The sequence below is a fragment of the Toxorhynchites rutilus genome, chromosome 3 (assembly GCF_029784135.1).
Source record: "Toxorhynchites rutilus septentrionalis strain SRP chromosome 3, ASM2978413v1, whole genome shotgun sequence".
NCBI classification, from domain to species: Eukaryota; Metazoa; Arthropoda; class Insecta; order Diptera; family Culicidae; genus Toxorhynchites; species Toxorhynchites rutilus.
The window spans coordinates 205,990,220-206,011,984 of NC_073746.1; the positions used below are offsets into that span (position 1 = coordinate 205,990,220).

The following is a 21,765-nucleotide window of genomic DNA, read 5'->3' on the forward strand; positions in this document are numbered from 1 at the left end:
AGGTTTTGGCATCAAATGATAGCTCAGTTTATTAGCTATAACTTTATTGGACAATAAATTCGGTTTAAAGCAACTATGTGCAGAAAGTATATGTTATGTACATAACCTAACAGAAAAAAACTTAATAAAATGTAAAAATATGTATCTTTTCTACAGTATTACTTTGATAAAAGAACACACATTGTGATGTAGGAAAAAACCATTGGATTGAACATCCTACAGAACCAAAAATGTAGGTTTTGGCCAATGTTTTTGTTTCTTTTGTTATCTTCCGGGAAACGGAAGAACGGAGAAAAATAATTCTTCAAGATTGGGGTTTCTGTAACGCCAATAATCAAAATTACATCAATGGCTTTTGTTATGAAATTATTTTTTACAGCTTGGTCGTTAACGGGTTAATATACGAAACAATGACATCAATGACAGTACCATGTGGAGGCGATCTGGCACAGTGGTTGACATCCGAACCTCTCACGCTGAAGGTCACGTCCGGCACCTGCAGCAAAGTTAAAAAAATAATCGATTTTCACTGTTTTTTCAACTTACCCCAGGAATGAAAAAAAACATGGGGTGAAATGCTCAGAGCTATGCAGAAACAGATTTTTAAGTTTAAGTAAACCACTTAAAAAAAACAAGTGTTTTCGGACCGATAGAGTAAGCGCAGAAATGTTTGTTTTGATTTCACGAACGAGGAAATATAAATGAAGGCGCGGATTGCGTTAATGCATTCCAATATTCTGGTAATGGGTGCCATAAACCGGGTTGAAAGGTAATGTTTACCAAAAAAAAAAAAAATATATATATCACGTCAATCTATCATCCCTAGTAGAAGTCATGGCTTCCGTTACTTCCTTAACTTCGAATTTCAACTAATGCCCCGGTGTACCTTATTTGGAAAAGTTGTTGAAAATTCATAAAATTCCATGAACATGACGGTATAACACGACAAACATATTTGAAGGGTCTATTCAGTGTTGCCACACGTACAGATTTATCTGGAAAGGTACAGATTTTTTCGCTATTTTTGGTACAGATTCTGTAAGGTAGAGTACAGATTTTCGTCAAAAAGTACAGATTGGTACAGATTTTTTCCACTTGTGAAATTTCTTACTTGAACAAAGCAACATTGAGGTACATGACGAATTTTACGCCGCAGTATCGCTTGGTTCTGCTGATCATAAAAACATTTACAATGTAATGATTGATTAGTTTCATAAGGACGGAATTCCTTACAAGGATCGTTTGAAAGGATTTACGTCGGACGGCGCGACCTATGTTTTGCCCCAGATCAACAGATTGAATCGTTTGTTCCAGGCTGAAAAACCTGAATTCACGATGCTACATGAAGAGCTGAAAGATTCAAGAGCATGTTGCTTCAATGTCCAACGGTATTGAATATGAAGATCATTTGAAAAGCGACAAGAATTTCTAGGTTGGAATAGCAGCAGAACAATTTATCAGTGCAATGGATAGCGAAAGGCAGATCATTTCAAAGTATATTCGTCGCAGTTTTTTCGTGGAGCTGGTTAAGTAAATGAGAAAAAGATTCGATTTTGATGATTCGACGCTCAAGGCTACAATGGGAATGTACAAGATGTAGAGAATTTATTCCGTACTCTAATGTGAAAATTACTCCGTAAGGAAATCACTATGCCTAACTCCTCGGCAAATGTCGAGTGTTTTTTTTCTGAATATAATCAGAACAAAAATAAGCTTCGAAATCGGCTCAGCAACGATACGTTGAACGTTATTTTGAGTTATTTTGTTATTTTGATTTATAAATGGATTTCTGTCTGTCTGTCTGATTCTTATGGGCTTGAAAACTACTGAACCAATCGACATGAAAATTGGTATGTGAGGGTTTTTGGGGTCGGGGAAGGTTCTTATGATAGTTCGAAGCCCCTCCTCCCTCTCTAAGGGAGGGCAACACAAATGAAAATGAAAAAAACAAAATGAAACACAAATTTCTGCATTACTAGAGAATTAATCAAGAAAATGAAACGAAATTTGGCATAGGGAGGTTTTAGGGAACAATAAATGTTTTTATGGTGGTTTGACAGAAATCCATTTATATATATATATATATATATATATATATATATATATATATATATATATATATATATATATATATATATATATATACGACGAATATACATTTATATTTGACATCGAAAAATAATTTTTTAAAACCTTGGGTGACTTGGGTGATTTTTTGGTTTTCAAAAAACTCAAATTTTAATGTCCACGACACTAGTAAATGAAGTTCGATTGAACTTATATTTTTAATTGGGTGTAAATAGTGTAAATAGTGTAAATCAACATTTTGCACGAAGTTCCGTATGAAAAACCAAGATGACCATTTTCATTGACACCCTCTGAATCGGTGCAGTAGTTCAAAAGTTTGATTTGTTGGGCAACCCTAATATGGAAATGATCACCCTAATGATAAAAAATACGGGTCTAATGTTTTGCGATAAAGAACAAAACTACCACTTTTCACGAAAATCTGAGAACCACGATATCGGTTTGACATGGAATGGCTGTATATAAACATTTCCATCGCACTTCTAGGTGGATTGACACTATTTTCGTAAATCAAATAATCATTCGAGACACTTACATGTTGTTAAATTAAACTATTGAGAAATTGATTTCTAAACACAATTCTTAATAGAAAGTAATATTCACTACTTTTGCCCATTGTCACCCCCTCTAAGAGGTGAGATTGGGTCAACTTTCATTTAATCGTAGTTCAGTGAAAAATTAATATTATTCATCAGATCCCTGAACACTTACGAGTGTTCAACATTAGAAAACATTTCTATGTAAACAAAATTGTGTTTTACTCTAATTTACGATAGTTATTTAACAAAAAGTTCGAAAACTACATTTTTTGACCCCTTTTCACCCCATCAACGGTATTTGTAACACTTGTACTTTCTTCAATTTTATTATCAATCGTATGACGCGTGCGATAATACTATGCATTAGGCATCATTCCATGCAATTTTTCATTCGTCTTTTTGAAATACGTAGGCTACTATAGTTTTGCGACTTGGCAACACTGGTGTCAATAAGTTCGACAGTTTGGAAAAGGGTTACCAACTAAAATTCTCAAAAATCAAAGTAATCAGAATAGTTACACTACTACAACTAGAAGCTATGAATAAAATTTTACTTTTCCAAGTCGAATATATATTTTACCTAATAGAGGAACACGTTTTTTCGAAAATTGTGGAAGGTATTAAAAGTAAAACTGTATCTGATAATGATTTTATATTACAATGGCAAACTTTTGTGGTAATATCAGGAAATGTATAGTCAAACGAGTAAATAAGGGTCCGGACTACGTGTGTAATTAATTTCATTTAACATAAATTCTGTCAAACATATACCGCGAATTCGTAATTTCAAATCTTTGCATTACTTGCTTTGTATTTTATTTGTATAACGATTTGAAACTGCTTTTGGGCGTGCTTATCTGATAGATTATATCTCTTTCACGCCAACTCCAGGATTTAATAAATGTCGATAATGTACCGCGAATCGCTTCGGAATGGATAGATAATAGTACAAATCGAGTAAAAAGTAAGCATTTCACAAGTGCAGACCGAATAACTTTTTTATGCAGATTATTTTAATAATTTTTATTTTAATAAAATGAAAAGCCCAAAAAAAGCTCATTTCAATGAAATCAGGCAAAATCGAGTGTTTGTCAGGATAACTGGGAGTGTGTCAAAAACCCTGTGAAATCCAGAAAAATCAGTAAGGTTGGCATATGTCACTTTGAAGTTTTTTTACCCGAAACATTATGTTGTACCTATGCTACTTGTATTGTTGACAGTATCTTGAAAAATGAGTATCAGCAAAAAAATGATATCGACACTAGAAAGCATTATTTTTTACGGCATATTGAAGGATTATTGGACCTAGACTGCATAGATCACTTGCTTCCACTTTTGGCGATGAAAAACTACACAAAGTCACTAACAGTTCGGCTGAAAAGTTCATAAGGTTGACGTCTAGATGGCGCCTTTTGCAAAAATCTACTTGACTATCACAAAGCACCATTTTTCAATAGATACGTATCTAAACCTGACAGCAATCGGTCGATTGGTTCGTGAGTTACAGCATTGAGAGTGAAGCAACTTTTGTTATTGTGGAAAAAAAATGGAATAATCACAAATCAATGAAAACGATAGCGAATTTGCTTTAATTGGACTTCGAATTGCTTTCGCGTCCTCCGTATTCTCCAGATCTGGCCTCCAGCGAGTATTTTCTGTTCGCAAACCTGAAGAGAATGCTCGCTGGCAAGAAATTTAAGACCGATGATGAAGTGATTACCGAAACTGTAAAGTAGACATACCATGAGATTCAGGTCCCCTGGATGTTGGTTTGAATTGCGCACGAACAATATTGTATGAACATTTGGCTTTTGAAAGAAAAAAAATATGTTGAATCTCGCATAAGCTGACAAATGTTTGAATTGATGAGTTATGAACCTATCCATATGAGGCGAAAACTAAAGCAGCCGACGGTGTCAGCCTTTCAAAGTAAGCCTAGACCAATAGAAGTTGTTCACGCTAGAAAAGTACTCCCAAACTAGTGGTCGCCAGCTTCGACGCCAGAAGAAGCGCGATTGATGTGTTCAAAACAAATGTTTTGGAGGTTCTTCTTCCGGAGTGACATGATATATGATGATGTATTGATCATCAAGAAGAATACTTTGAAAACAATAAAAACATTTTCAATGACAAACTACCATATTTTTATAAAAAAAAACTTTTGGAGCCTGTTAAAAACGAGGTTAATAGTTATAATTGTAAACCTATGTTTGAGAAAAAGTACTAACAAATGTACATATAATTTTTTTCTATAAAGGCTCATTTCAGCAGAATAACCACATCGCTACGATGAACTGGTAACGATGTGACTTTTACTGATCGTAGTATGAAACTTTTTTCTGTTCGATAATCTACTTTCATATACCACACTCTTACAAAAATCATCTACAACTTCATATCAATACATTTGATAACAATTTCGTCATTCATTTCAATTGCTTTAAAAAATGAAGAAGCGTCCAAAAAATTTGTTCTCACTTTCGATACTAAATAAATTACGAAAAACTCATACAGACATCCATTTGACAGCGTGACTTCAACGCTTAGCAATTGTCAGGCGATAAACCTATCGAAGCTTTTCACAACGATTACACATCGACGTAATATTTACCGAGTTCTCGTCATACCATTGTTCGAAATAAACTAATCAAAGCTTGTCAACAACACTTAGTGGAACATAGTGACATGAATCGTAAATTCATTTACACTGTCGTTCGATATAGCAAGATGGGAAATTTTCCCCAACGGGGTGTGTGCGTGTGTGTGTCTTTTCCGGTCGAACGGTTTTTAACACATGTGATTTGGCGATTTCGTTACGGAACATGCATGTACCAGTCGGACAAGTTATTGTCAGCTTTATTCTCGTGTGAAACATCCCTCAACCGAGATGATGTGAAATTTGATCCATTCAGTAATAATATTTACTACGATGTATTACAACGGGTAGCATAAATTTTCATTATTACGGATCTGTTGCTGGCGTGTACAAAGTATACTGCTTCCGATATCAAGTTCTGTTGTCGTGAAAGTTTGTGTTTCCTCTTGTGTGTCTCGGCAGCAAAACTGACTCTGATTCTCTTTCACCATTTTCAGCTGGAGAGTTGGGAAACGCAGTCCAAGATGCATTCGTCATCGCAGTTGAGCAACAAGCAAGAGAAAGACTGCAACGTCTGTCTGCCCTAAAACGGATCACCCCGGTTGATATGTCTCAACTGTCTATAAAGGTAGGTCATGGAAAAAGTATCAGGTACGGTGGTTCCGTTTTTTAGTTCATTTCAGCTTTAATGAAATTTATTTCTACAAAAAACAAGTTCGAATCATGAGGTTTCTTTCAATATTGTAAATAAATATGTACATAATTGACACGTGACGATGCTGCAATGAAAAGATAACGTTCACTTTTAATAGTATTCGTCTAATGAAGGTTACAATCGGGTGTTTTCAAATATTTTCAGCGGTTTACCACGTTCCTTGTTCCTCACGTCAAAGTTCCCAGTTTTAAACTTTCAGAACCACACATAATACTGCGATCTGCTGAGATCATGCTCGTCGCAAGCGTTCACCAACATTATATGCGAGCCGGAAGCAGATTTTATTGGGTTCATAGCGAACAACCAATGATGTCCACCGAACGTAGTTTGTAGGCACAAAATCCACAATTTTTCAATACTGAAAAAAATTGTGACTGCTTGAAACTTCTGTTATTTTTAATTACATAATGTAGTCAGATGACAAAATCATAAAAAATAACGATATGATTTCTAATAATTCACATTAGCATATATAACTACACCCAAATTTAATTTTTAGCACATGTTATGGCATCCCGATTTATTACATTAAATGAGTTGATAACAGAAAATGTTCTACTCCCCAATACATGTATATCATTTGTATAATATACAGGGTTTTCCAACCTAAAATTCCGAAAGTAAATTGAAATAAAACACACTTAGAATTCGAATTTCGATGAAACTTTTATTTCAAATTAATGCTTATTGTTATTAAATTATTACAATTATTAAATTAATTGGTTTATGCCATTATGTGTGAAATACAACATCATTCAAATGTCCACCTAGGGCTTCCTCGCACACCTTGATCCGGAACAGGTAATTTTCGATGACTTTTCGGCACATATGGGGCGGTATCTCGGTCATAACTTCACGAATGTTGTCTTTCAAATGTTCAAGAGTTTGCGGAGAGTTGGCCTAGACACGGTCTTTCGCATAACCCCACAGAAAAAAGTCTAGCGGATTCAAATCGCATGATCTGGACGGCCAATTGGCATCACCAAAAGGCGAAATTATGCGTCCCTCAAATTTCGTTCGCAATATGGCCATGTTCCGTCGTGTTGTGTGGCACGTGGCGCCGTCCTGCTGAAACCACATGTCATCCGTATCCATATCTTCAATTTGTGGCAAAAAAAATCGGTTAACATGCGGCCATAGCGCTCACCATTCACAGTTACCGTCTCGCCGTCCAAATTTTCAAAGAAATACGACCCGATGACTCCACCAGACCATAATGCGCACCAAACAGTGACTTTTGGCGAATGCAATGGCCTCTCAACAATCACGTGTGGATTTTCTCAGCCCCATATACGGAAATTTTGGGTTTTTTTATGTGAACACATAGCCACCGAGCTCGAAATGTGCCTCATCGCTGAAGAAAATTTGATGCGAAAATTCAGCATTTTGCTGCTGTTGTTCGTTCACCTAATCGACGTATGCCCGACGCATTCCATGGTCACCACGCTCTAATTTTTGTACCAGTTGGATATGAATGTAGGTCCAAATGCAAAATGCAAAATTCGCCACAATGATGTGTTTGACAAGCCCAATTGCTGAGCACGCCGTGGAATCGAAACATTCGGGTCATCATCCACACGGGCAGCAACAGCAGCAATATTTTCGGCCGAACGCACATTACGATGATGCACAGGTTTCACAATATCCGCTACGGATCCACTTTGTTCGAATTTACGCACTACATTAGCGATTGTGTGCTCTGTAGGCCGTCCATGACGACCAAAATCCGTCCGTAATGCTCGAAAAACATTTGCCGGTTTTTCATCATTTTTATAGTATAATTTAACAAAATTAACACGTTGTGCGATGCTAAAACGATCCATAAAGGGTGTGTCACATCAAATTGCATCACGGAAAAAACGCTGTAGAAATTCGCCCAGTAGACCGATCCTTTTGAAAATTTTAGACAGTAAAATAAAAACTATTAAACAACTTTTGGCATTTTCTTTTTATTCATACTTCGAGCCCAAGCCCGTATGCTCGCACCTTCCTCTTTACCCCGTCCATAAGGTTCTGTACAACGTCAGGTTGTAGTTTTTTTTGAACAGAATTCCATTTTCTCTTGAAGTCCGCCTCCGAGTTGACAATTTTTGGGTTCTTCCGGAGGGCCTGCTTCATAATCGCCCAATATTTCTCTATTGGGCGAAGCTCCGGCGCGTTGGGCGGGTTCATTTCCTTTGGCACGAAGGTGACCCCGTTGGCTTCGTACCACTCCAACACGCCCTTTGAATAGTGGCACGAAGCGAGATCCGGCCAGAAGATGGTCGGGCCCTCGTGCTGCTTCAAAAGTGGTAGTAAGCGCTTCTGTAGGCACTCCTTAAGGTAAACCTGCCCGTTTACCGTGCCGGTCATCACGAAGGGGGCGCTCCGCTTTCCACAAGAGCAGATCGCTTGCCACACCATGTACTTTTTGGCAAACTTGGATAGTTTCTGCTTGCGAATCTCCTCCGGAACGCTGAATTTGTCCTCTGCGGAGAAGAACAACAGGCCCGGCAGCTGACGAAAGTCCGCTTTAACGTAGGATTCGTCGTCCATTACCAGGTAATGCGGCTTCGTCAGCATTTCGGTGTACAGCTTCCGGGCTCGCGTCTTCCCCACCATGTTTTGCCTTTCGTCGCGGTAAGGAGCCTTCTGAACCTTGTATGTACGCAGGCCCTTCCGCTGCTTGATCCGCTGGACGAATGAACTTGACAAATTCACCTTATTGGCGACATCCCGGACCGAACTTCTCGGATCACGTCTAAACTGCTTAACTACGCGCTTGTGATCTTTTTCACTGACGGAGCATCCATTTTTGCCGTTCTTCACCTTCCGGTCGATGGTTAGGTTCTCGAAGTATCGTTTTAGTACTCTGCTGACCGTGGATTGGACGATTCCCAGCATCTTACCGATGTCCCGATGTGACAACTCCGAATTCTCGAAATGAGTGCACAGGATTAATTCACGACGCTCTTTTTCGTTCGACGACATTTTTCCAAATTTACGAAAAATTGACAGTGAAGCATGGCCAACGTGATCTATACACTCTTATCTGATTATAAGCGAAAGCTGAAGATATAATTCCTAAAAATTAAATTTCTACATCGTTTTTTCCGTGATGCAATTTGATGTGACACACCCTTTATTGTAAAATGGCAGACATTCAACTAACGATATGACGCTTTGGTTGACAGCTATGTCAAACGGTTGTCAGCGCAGGGCTGTATACTTTCGGAAGCCCGAAATGGAAAACCCTGTATATGCTAGAACCAATATTAGTGAGCAAAACAGGAGACACATTTGAATGAAAGCATATGAAAGCTTTTCGTATAGTTTTCCAACTACACGGCCCAGACAGAGAACGATATTTTTTTTTTTCCAAAATATATATTTTTATAAAGGCTCATATGGCGTTAGCCTCACGGGGCCGGGAGTTCAATACAATTTTTCTTATTATCTATGTTAGTAATATGTAACCGATTACTCGCGGTTGGCTCGAGGTTAGTATTACAAGTGTTTTCGTAATTGGGATGTTGCTGTCTCCAATGCTCTGTACGTGTGCCCGACACGGGATACTTCCTATTGGGATGCAGCTGACCATTAATCAGCAACGCCCCCCTAGTCTGTACCTCATATCTAGCGTGGTGCGTCTTTCTCGACTCGAGGAATCCAGGATAGAATGGTCACTAGCCGGCACAATCATCAGTTCGTGTAGAGTTGTCATGATCGGTACAACCTTTGGCTCTTGTTGAATGATCAGTGGACTGCACAACCTTTGGCCCGTGTGTCTGTAAAGAGTGTGTGTTTCTCATTCCCCGGAATCGAGCAATGAGAGGGAACCCATGCTAAGGTAATCTTGAATAATTTTTCGACCAAAACACTCAATAGTTGTCTTATTCTTGTTAGGAAATAAGATGAGCGTTTATCAACCTTCATTGAGCGGATTGCCTCTAATGAGCTGAGACTGTCTGAAAAAATAAAATAGTGGTCGATGGGCAATGTTTCAATGATCCCCAGTGCGTAGTATATCGCACCCAGTTCAGCAACATACACGGAACAAGGATCTTTGAGTTTGAAAGAGGCACTGGAATTTTCATTGAAGATGCCAAAGCCAGTGGACCCGTTTATGAATGAACCGTCAGTAAAGAACATTTTATCAGATCTAACTATGCCCCCATATTCTGCCGAAAATATCGGCGGAATAGAATCTGAGCGTAGATGATCTGGGATTCCATGGATTTTTTGTCGCATGGACGGATCAAAAATGACAGAGGAATTGCTAAAGTATGGGAAGCAAACTTGGTTGGAGATGCCTGGTGAAGGGTGCACGTCGTGGGTAAGGTACTCATGGTATAAAGACATAAAACTTGACTGAGGAGTCAGTTGGAGTAGATTTTCGAAGTTATCAATCACCAATGGATTCATGATCTTGCAACGGATGAGAAATCTGTAGGATAATTCTGTGAACCGAAGAGTAAGCGGGGGTACTCCTGCCAAAACTTCGAGACTCATCGTATGTGTCGAATGCAAACACCCCATGGCTATACGCAGACAACGATATTGTATTCTCTCCAGCTTGAGAATATGAATCCTGGCAGCTGATCGGAAGCAAAAACTGCCATATTCTAACACTGATAATATCGTTGTTTTGTACAACTGAATGAGGTCTCTTGGATGGGCGCCCCACCATGTTCCGGTTATTGTTTGGAGAAAATTGATTCTTTGCTGGCATTTCTGTTTCAAATACGCAATGTGTATTCCCCAGGTACATTTAGAGTCAAAATATACTCCAAGGTATTTGAAAAACATCGAGTGCTTGATCGTTTTGCCGGATAGGTGAAGCTGGAATTGGGCGGGTTCGTGCTTCCTAGAAAAAACGACCATTTCGGTTTTCTCCGTAGAGAATTCGATACCCAGCTTGAGAGCCCACGTGAACAGATTGTTCAGGGTATCTTGCAAGGATTTTTGCAGAACGGCGGGATTAGTACCCGTGATGGAAATAACTCCATCCAATTATTTTTTTTTTATAAATTAATTGAAAAATTTTATTAGTTAAAATATATTCTCGTTCATCTTCTTCTTTATCCTCTTAGAGGTGTAATATTATCATGCTTCTTTATAACAGCACTGGCAGCTATATGGATTGCGTGGTCGTGTGAAATAGCTTTGCATTCCAGCCAGCCTTGGTTCGATCCCCATTGACATCGTATGGACTTTTTTTTTTTTGGCACAATCCCAAATGAAATGAGAAAAGAAAACAGAAAGAGATGTCTGCACGCATACATACAAACCATTTTTAAGCTTTTAAAACAGCTCATTATTTGCGCATTTGACCCTCCAGCCCACGAAATGGCATCATTTCTGCCCAAGATGAAATGTTTTCAGCCAACAGCAACAAGTCATGCGCAACTTGGAGCATTTCATGGAAGGGTGGGAATTATTTGAGAAGTGCGTAATTTAAACGCAAATATGTTTTTTTCGCACTGAAATGTATATAAACCATCGAAAAAAAAAACTAAATGGACGAGAATTTCGTCAAATATGCTTCTTTTCATATATCGCACAAACAGCAACCGCACAAAAAATCGCGCAAAAAAACGCACAAAAACAGGTTTTTCTGTATAATTTTCTCTAATATTGGGTTTGTGGAGCTCGTCCCCGATATAAAAGTTAAGGATTGGACACTTACAAATGAACATCACGTGATCAACCAAAGTTCAATAAAAGCACCGTAGGAATTTTCGTTCATGATATCGTTATAACGAATCCTCCTGCGCTGATAAGCACACGTGCAATATGAGCTTAATTTCTGTTCTTCTGTTTTCCACAGTTCCATTCTCGTTGCGAAGGTGAGTAATCATGTCTTTAACCTCTCGTGTTGTGTCTAGACAATCTAAGAACGTATCTTATGAATGCGTTTTACCGTTGGGTGAGCATTTTTGCTTTTCGAACCTCATGCAATTCGAATATTCCGATGTGCCGTTCGAACAGCTAATGTGAGCTGTGAGCTAATTGTTTGGAGGCATAAGGTGCATTCGACTTGGGATACTTATATTTGCGTTGTAATGGGTAATTTACTCATGACTATTTTTATTTTAAAATGGTGGACTGATAGGAGGTAAGCTATATTTTTCGAAAATAGTAGATGACTTCAATTTCAAGCTTCGTCCATTCAAATATGTTTTTACGTATTTGCAGTATGCTAACTTATGTTGCCATGCTGGAATTTTTTTTTATCATTATTATTATATAACTACATTGAAAGGCGTTGTAGTTGTTGAATCAACTTAGCCGTACAGGAAAAAAAATTATCATTTTCCTTTGGCTGGAACGGCCGCCTCCTACCAGCTTTCAACAAGTTTTTTGTAACGTTCGGGTTCTCATAATATCAAAAGGATATTTTAATTATAACCCAAACCCGAAAATTGATACAAACATTTCGATTCCTCTGTCTATTAATCCGTGGCAATTGGCTAAAACATTTAAGCGAAGAACGTAATGAAGGAAGTACGCTGGTGAATCTGGGTTAGTTAGAAAGATTAAAAAATGCCTATTCTTGTGTTAAAACGTGAAATGTACAAAAAGCACCATTTTAAGAGTGCTAAAATATTTTTATGTGTGAAGCCGACCTCTCATTCTCTCATACTGAATATCAGCTTGGAATTGTACCCAAAAAATCCAAACGATGCCAAGCAGGGATCGAGAACCAATGCCGGCTGATTGGAAGTCTGTTCCACACAACCACGCTATCTACATAACCACTAGGGCTGTCATACACATGCACGAGAATATTACATCACATTATTAAATAAAATTTGATCTCACAAGCAGGGTTGCCAATAATATTTTTCAAAAAACTGGAAGATTGCTCTCAAAAAAATTGGAAGAAAACTTGATTCTGTGAATCCGATTTATTTTAAAAAGATCGGCCTTGGTTTATCTTAAAACATAGATGATAAAATGGCGAAATAAACTATTAATTAAACATATCATTCGAGGAGATCAAAATGACGTTTCCCACCACTCGAACATTACTGTGAAATAATATTTGAGGATCTTTTCTTGAAAAAATTCGTAATTTATTGCTTCATGTTCATAAAATCGCTGATAGAAGATCGCCACAAAACTGTTCGACAATGAGATTAATTGAGATGCATGGGGATACAGTGTGGTTATAGTTGGTTACAGATTACTGTCTCGAACTTAACCTTAATCCTCTGTTCCTTTTCTTCTAACGTTAATTTTGACATTTCTGTAGTGTTTCTTTTGATCATCTTTGTTGCTATCTTTTTTTGCATTCACGAAGAATCTATATATATAAAAATGGAGTGATGTCTGTCTGTCTGTCTGTCTGATTCTTATAGACTCGGAAACTACTGAACCGATCGACATGAAAATTGGTATGTAGGGGTTTTTGGGGCCGGTGAAGGTTTTCGTGATATTTTGAGACCCCTCCCCCCTCTCTAAGGGGGGGCTGCCATACAAATGAAACACAAATTTCTGCATTACTCGGAAATTAACCAAGCAAACGAAACCAAAGTTGGCATGTGAAAGTTTTAGGGTACAATAAATGTTTCTATGATGGTTAGACAGTCCTTCCCCCACTCAAAGGGGGGGGCTGCCATACAAATGAAACACAAATTTCTGCAATACTCGAGAATTAATCAAGCAAATGAAACCAAATTTGGCATGTGGAGGTTTTAGGATGCAATAAATGTTTCTATGGTGATAAGATACTCCTTCCCCCTCTCTTAGAGGGGGCTGCCATACAAATGAAACACAATTTTTTACATTACTCGGAAATTAATCAATCAAACGAAACCAAAGTTGGCATGTGAAAGTTTTAGGGTGCAATAAATGTTTCTATGATGGTTAGACAGTCCTTCCCCCACTCAAAGGGGGGGGGGGCTGCCATACAAATGAAACACAAATTTCTGCATTACTCGAGAATTAATCAAGCAAATGAAACCAAATTAGGCATATGAAAACTTTAGGGTGCAATGAATGTTTCTATGGTGGTTAGATACCCCTCCCCCCTCTTAGGGGTGATTGCCATACAAATAAAACACAAATTTCTGCATTACTCGAGAATTAATCAAGTAAATGGGCGGGACGAAGTTTGCCGGGTTAGCTAGTGTGAAATAAATGAAATCAATAAATCAATGCACGGCGCCTAATTCTACCTTCGGTTTGACGGTTTTGTGTGTGTTTTTTCAGTTCCCAATCGTTAACATTTAACTAAGGATATGTGTAAATAGCAACGAATGGGAGCTGAAACAAAACGCGCAAAACTGTCAAACTGACGTCTCCGTGCAATGGTTTGTGCAGTGATCTATATATTACAATTTTGGTTAGGTCTCACAATATTATACCAACACTGAAGCTTAACAAACTTATACCAACACATAAGCACATTCAACACCAAAACAACCCTCCAAAAAAATCTAAATAATAACACTGAGTTATAGATGTTGTTGATGATATCCACGTAATGCCAGCAAATATATACACTGTAGTGCAAAAACATTACTTTATTGAGGTGCAATGGAAATATATTCAGTTACCAGGGGATGCCTGTTCACATTGGGTAACGTAAATACCTTCATTATAATATATTAGGTTGGGGAAAAAGTTATCCATTATTTTCTCGGTAGCTGGCTTTTGTGATATCTCGCGTAATATCGATCATACAATTTCAAGTTTAGACTCGTTTATTTTCATCCCAACAGTTTATTTTATTAGGCTCATTTAGCATTTAGCAATTTAGCTGTAACAAAGCCGAATTCATTCGTGTACATTTTTTATCTTAAGATAACTTTTGTTGTATATTACACTGTTACCACTTTGGGGCGTAAGAGTATTCATATCCATTGATAAACATTTGTTTTATCTATAGCTCATTAGCCGTTTAGGCGTAAGAGAATTCTTATTCTATCGATGCACAACACATGTGCACAAAATATTGCTATTGTTCGAATGTTCTCAGCGGGACTGTTGATATTGGGTTGGGGAAAAAGAAATGTCGTATATTGTCAATATATGGCAACACTTAAACATATCTTGTGTTGTACTTATCGCACCGGGTCATACTATACGGCTATTTAAAGAGTGTTGTGATAGTCCTTTTCAGTCTCAAGTTATAGCGCGTCAAAGATGGAGTCCACCAAGCAAGAAATTCGCCATATTTTACGTTTTTACTACCTGCGAGGTAAAACTGCAACGAAGGCGGCCAAAAAAATTTGTGTAGTTTATGGACCCGATACTGTAACGATTCGCACAGCACAGCGTTGGTTTGATCGATTTCGTTCTGGTGTAGTGGCTGTCGAAGATACACCCCGTACTAGTAGGCCAATCGTCGAGGAAACCGATAAAATCGTTGAAATCATCCAAGTAGACCGGCATGTGAGCACTCGCTCGATTGGCCAGGAACTGAGTATACACCATAAAACCATTTGGAACCATTTGCAGAAGATCGGATCCCAAAATAAGCTGGATGTATAGGTGCCACACGAGTTGATGCAAAAAAATCTTTTAGACCGAATCAACACCTGCGATGCACTGCTGAAACGGGACGATATCGACCCATTTTTGAAGAAGATGGTGACTGGTGATGAAGAGTGAATCACGTACGATAACCTAATGCGAAAAAATTCGTCGGTTTGGTCGGAGCGCGGTGAGCTGGCCCAAACCATCGCCAAGCCCGGATTGACGGCCAGGAAGGTTTTGCTGTGTGTTTGGTGGGATTGGAAGGGAATCATCCACTATGAGTTGCTCAACTATGGCCAGACCCTCAACTCGGTTCTCTACTGTGAGCAGCTTGACCGTTTGAAGCAAGCGATTGACCAAAAGCGGCCAGAAATGATCAATATGAATGGTGTTGTTTTCCACCAGGACAACGCTCGGCCTCACACATCTTTGATGACCCGCCAGAAGCTACGGGTGCTCGGATGGGATGTCCTATTGCACCCACCGTATAGTCCGGACTTGGCATCAAGTGATTATCATCTCTTCCGGTCCTTGCAAAACGCTCTTGGTGATACAAAGTTGGCCTCAAAAGAGGCTTGCGAAAACTAGCTGTCTGAGTTTTTTGCAAATAAGGGGGGGGGACTGGGATTATCGTCACATGATGATTTTTGCGTGGACATAGTAGCTAGAATAACATACAAAGATGGTCAGTTGATATAAGTTCACAGTGGGCCAGACGATGATGTTTTGCGTTTTAGTTTTTTTTTCTTCTGTTTAATTATTGTATGGTAAATTTTTTTTTATCCAAAATATATATTTTTTATTAACGCTCAAATGGCGTCAGCCCGACGGGGCCGGGAGTTCAATATTTCGACAATGTTTGCCTTACAACTATGTCAGTAATATGTAACCGATTACTCGCGGTTGGCTCGAGGTTAGTGTTACAAGTGTTTTCGTAATTGTGATGTTGCTGTCTCCAATGCTCTGTACGTGTGCCCGACACGGGATACTTCCTATTGGGATGCAGCTGACCATTAATCAGCAACGCCCCCCTAGTATGTACCCCATATCTAGCGTGGTGCGTCTTCTTGACTCGAGGAATCCAGGATAGAATGGTCACTAGCCGGCACAAACATCAGCTCGTGTAGAGTTGTCATGAGCGGTACAACGTTTGGCTCTTGTTGAATGATCAGTGGACTGCACAACATTTGGCCCGTGTATCTGTAAAGAGTGTGTGTATGTATTGCCGCGACTAAGTAAAAGTTTATAGATCGGATATGAGGGATATGAAACAGGGACACAACGAAGAAACATCATAAACGTTGACATCGGCGTTTCTGAGGAACAGGTATAGATGAAGCAGAAGATCAGGATCACGGCTACCTAAGATATCCCGGACAGGGATATCCGATTGTCTGCCTTTTGCTCTCAGTGCTCTAGAGAGCTGAGAGCGAGCAGCATGGAACCAGATACACGACCAGACAATATGCTCGATGTCGTGGTAGCCATCGCCACAATCACAAAAATTGTTTGCTGCGAGCCCAATGCGATAAAGATGCGCGTTTAGGTTGTAGTGATTGGACATAAGCCGATAATAGGTAACGGTACTCGGTATGAGCAAAATATTATTAGCGTGAAAATATAAGAGAATCCCTTCCAAGAGAAATCAATCCCGACCGCAAAGGGTTAATATAATATATTATATTAACCATTTGCGGTCGTGTTAAATTTGGGCATGGGTGTCGTACTGGTCGGAATTATTTTTCCTCGAAAAAGCAGTGATACTTGCAGGATCATGAAGAATAATTTTTTTTTCATTTTTTTATGAACTATATACAGTAGAGCCCCTATTATCCGCGGAATATTCGGGCAAGGTCACCGCGTGTAACGAAAATCGCGGATAACGCAATAATGGACTAAAATGGAGTACAAACATGTTAAAAAAGACATTTCAGCATGAAAACCATGTTTAATCGATACAGAAATCATTAAACTAGCTGTCTAAAAGGTGGCGTGCACCAGTGGTAAGATAATGTGAAAGCTATGACCAAAATGAAAGAGCATGATCCTACCACTCACTAGCAAATTCCAGGAAGGTCTATAGATTTTCTATGGAACTCGCTTCCGCGAATAATTCACACCGCACTATATATGTATTAACTTAACAATGTATTTTAATGTGATGTTTTTATATAAAAAAGATGTTGTCGCTTCAGACACTTATGCGATTATTGCAAAAAGACATTTATGCAAACAGTAGTTCTGACACTTATGAACAATCTTTTCCATCACACCAAAATGTTACGATGGTTAAATACTGCTGTTATGATTTTTGTCCCACATTCCTATGCACTCAACGCACTGTGCGTTGCCTTATGTGGGTGACTAATTTGTTGGATATTGAGTACCGTTATCTATTACTCATAGGAACACCGTAAAGATTCGTAAACAGGTTCTCTAGACATCAAACTTCGTTCAGGAATAGCATAAACTGATACTTGGTTGAGAAAAATATAAGTTTAGTTTGGTTTCTGGCTGTGGTGGCTGAGAGCAGACAAACGACCATAAAGAGTTAAATGTATCATTTTTACAGGTTCTCCTTCTCAGGATACCTAAAGATAATCTCTGCCGCGTGTTGTGAGACTTTAGGGTTTTTGTTTCGTCGAGTAGTCAATAGCTCGCATTTACACAGTCATATCACATACCGCAGTGAATTCTGATTTTACTTAACCATTTCCACTTACAACTATCCCTTGAAAAAATTAATATGAAGAAATTGTTCGAAAATATTGATCGATACACCTTAGTAAGATGTACTTTCAGAATTTTTATTTTCATATTTTTATTCAAAGCTATTGAGAATGGCGTGAAAAAAACCAGAAGGTGCATTTTTCACCATAGATCCTATGGTGTACCATATAAGGACTCAAATATATTGTACTACTGCCAAAATGTTTTACTTAGTATTCTATACAATATTTTCCATACAGCTGGTGATTTGGTTTGGGGGCACTTTTTACTCCCTTACACAGCCAGACCCTTTAGAAATATAAAAAAAAAATTTTTTTGTACCGTGCAACACTGAAAAAAAATCTGAAAAAAATCACACATATCTAGAAAAGCCGTAGGAACTCATTTAAATATGAATCAGAGTAGTACTTAATCTCTAAATCCCAATTTTTTTTTAAATTTCAATATTTTTTTAGTACTTCAATTTTTGATAAAATTTTTGTTGATAATTTTTCTTGATACACCGTAGTAAGATGCACATTCATTATTTTTTCCAAATTTTTATATTTAATTATATTTTATTTATATTTTTAAGCTTTTGAGGATGGCATGAAAAAGTACATTTTTCACTATAGATCCTAGGTTAAACCGCACTTTAACGAGTCGTCGAGCTTTTTGGAATGGTACCGTTAGTTTCGACGCCAACCGGTGTTTTTACATGCAGCCATTGTAAATTGTTGTTCCGGTTGAGAAAATTCAGATTTATACTTTCCAACCAATGCATTCCATATGAGCCAAATGTGAAAGAATGTTTGCGATATAACTCCGCGAATCATGAGTTCGGACACGTTTTGAGAACGTTCTTTAGTACGTTTATCTCTTGGAATATCAGCAAGACTTTCGGTACACACATGGCCATTTATATGGAGTTTCTCATCTAAAAATCAAATGTGACATTCACCACGTTGGGACGAAACATTTTTGCTTCCTCTGACTCTACCTTTTGATGCACCGTCAATCCATGTATTGATTGTTTCTTGTGCGATTTAAATCCAAGGTGTTTTCTAAGGATCTTCTTTTCCCACAATGTAACCATAGAAAAAATATTATACAAATATGTATCTATTTGATGTTCCTATTCTTTCCTATTTTGCAGCTCAATCAACAAAGCCAAGCTAAAGGTGGAACTACGCAAGATTTGAGTTTCCTCGAGGAAGTTTCGCCGATATACGTAACATCTTTATCCAGCAACACTGTCTCGGTAACTAATACCAGCACTACGGTGACGGCAGGAACGAAAACTAACTACAAAGTTGGGTCCAATTTACAACAAACTGTAACGAATAACAATAATACAGTCAAACAGATAGGTAATGTAACATCCACTACCAATACGACTGCTGTAACTACTACTAATCCGGTGGCTGGGTGTGCAATGACGAAAAGTGCTCAAAATGTGATCAACTCCAATATTTGCTCGAAACCGTCTACGAATCAGCTACATTCAGCTGAGTTTCAGTCCTCCATCACTAGTGTGTATTCAAATATCTCACCTTCGACATCTCACCAACCACCAGTCATATCTTCTGTATCCAATACCGGGAAAACGAACGTAGTACCGTCTACTACCCCTCGTAATGTATCAACCTTATGCACGGGTGCAATACAGCCATCATCCACTACCAAAACTACTAACGAACAGCCACAATTCAACAACAGTAACTCTATCAACAACAACATTACAAGCGTCAATCATAGTTTACTAAACAATAATACAATGAATAGCAATATTAGTAAAACCGGTGCTGACAACAGTCCTTGTGGTAGTTATTACAGTAATCTATCAAATCCTATAATTGCAAACGGGCACGGTCCAAAGCGAGAGGTATACAATTTCCTTCGTATCTAACAACCAAATCTCTTTGCCAATATTGAACTCGGTTGAAACATTTCTGATGCCACATTTTCAACGCTCATTTTCACAGCTTGCAACTCTTTCCGAGGGTGAACTTGAATCCCAAGAGGAAATATATGAGACAAGCAGCAACATATCACGTGGAGGAACGGAAGTTTTGCTTGGTGACCAGAGCTTGCGTCAAGAAAATCGGTAAGTGTTCAATGATTTTTTTTGTTGTGTGTCGTACCTCAATATTACAACGCGAAACACGAAAAACAAATGTCACAATATTTCTGCATAGAATCTGAAATACGTTTCCATGTGTCATTCATGCCGATACACGAAAGATAGTATTTTCGATGGTTGAAAACATACACGGGATGCCCTGGCTCAAATGTGAAACTGGATCGAGCAACAACTGACATAAACTGACGTGATATGTACAACTTTTGACGATGAGCACTTATTGCAACAGTAAATGAGCACAATGAGGCGAGCGATGGCTGTTGGAACTGAATAGTTATAATAAGTAAGATACAGTTTCCCGGTTGTCGATGTTCATTTCCTGTGTGACGTTTTGTAGTTCCATTCGGCTGGCACGACCGATGCATATTACCGATCTCCCCTCGATTGTTGGGTGAACCTGTTAAAATAGGTGCGCCCAATGGCTCGGCTGGTCGTTGTGTCGAACGATGAAAATATTTTGGACCATTTCAGTTCAGTTGCCTGCCTACGATACGATAACTCAATTGATTATGGCTAAAACGTTTCCACAAAAAGTGCATTAGCTGGCTCCAAGCATTACTGTATGGTACATTAACTTCGTAAATACGATTTTTATTTACCTGTAAGTTGTGATAATGAAAGAGAAAGGAGGAACGCGTAACTGTATTCAGACAGTAATCATGTTTGCATTCATGTATAGTTTTTTTATGAGTGACATGAAACAATCCTCCGAAATATTTAATGCAGAGAACTTATTATCAGTTACATCTTTGATTACTATTATTGCTACATATGTAATATTATATGCCATTAGATAGGAAATCTATTCAACTTTTTTTTTATTACAACAAGTACAACAAGTAAACAAGCAAACTGCATGTAACGCGTGCCTTTTTTGGTTAATATGTAATCAATTTTTAACCCAAAATTAGGACTGGTTTCATCATTGCAACTTAATTTGATTCCCGGTAAAGCTGTAAATTTTCAATTTAATGTGTTTTTTCCGATTCAAATGTAATAATAAGTAATAGAAGCTTTATTTTTTCAAAGATTGAATGAAACATGCATTAACGAGTCGTCGAGCTTTTTGGAATGGTACCGTTAGTTTTGACGCGAACGAGTGTTTCCATGCAGCCATTGTAAATTGTTGTTGCGGTTGAGAAAATCCAGATTTATAATTTCCAACCAATGCATTCCATATGAGCCAAATGTGAAAGAATATTTGCGATATAACTCCGCGAATCATGAGTTCGAACACGTTTTGAGGACGTTCTTTAGTATGTTTATCTCTTGGAATATCAGCAAGACTTTCGGTATACACAAGGTCATTTATATGGATTTTCTCATCTAAAAATAAAATGTGACATTCACCATGTTGGGACGAAACAATACTTTTTGTTCACCACAAAAAAACCGGAGGAAACTAAGACAATTCAAGACGTGGATAAACAAGTATTCTTCTAGTGGGAAATCAAATTCAAAAAAAAATTTTTCGTTGCTATCAATCCATTGTTCAGCCTATTGCGTGTGC

The 21,765-nt window shown here is 38.2% G+C and overlaps 1 protein-coding gene across 4 annotated transcripts in view; it reads left to right on the forward strand.

Annotated features, from left to right (window-relative positions):
* Positions 1-21,765, forward strand: part of LOC129779964 (protein PALS1) — a 135,245-nt gene that overhangs the window by 28,435 nt on the left and 85,045 nt on the right. For 3 of the 4 annotated variants that reach the window (XM_055787773.1, XM_055787775.1, XM_055787774.1), the window contains 3 exons: positions 5,721-5,851; positions 19,269-19,997; positions 20,098-20,219. In XM_055787773.1, the coding sequence (XP_055643748.1) occupies positions 5,721-5,851; positions 19,269-19,997; positions 20,098-20,219 (982 nt within the window). The remainder of the gene's footprint in view (positions 1-5,720; positions 5,852-19,268; positions 19,998-20,097; positions 20,220-21,765) is intronic. The other variant, XM_055787776.1, reaches the window with a different exon arrangement.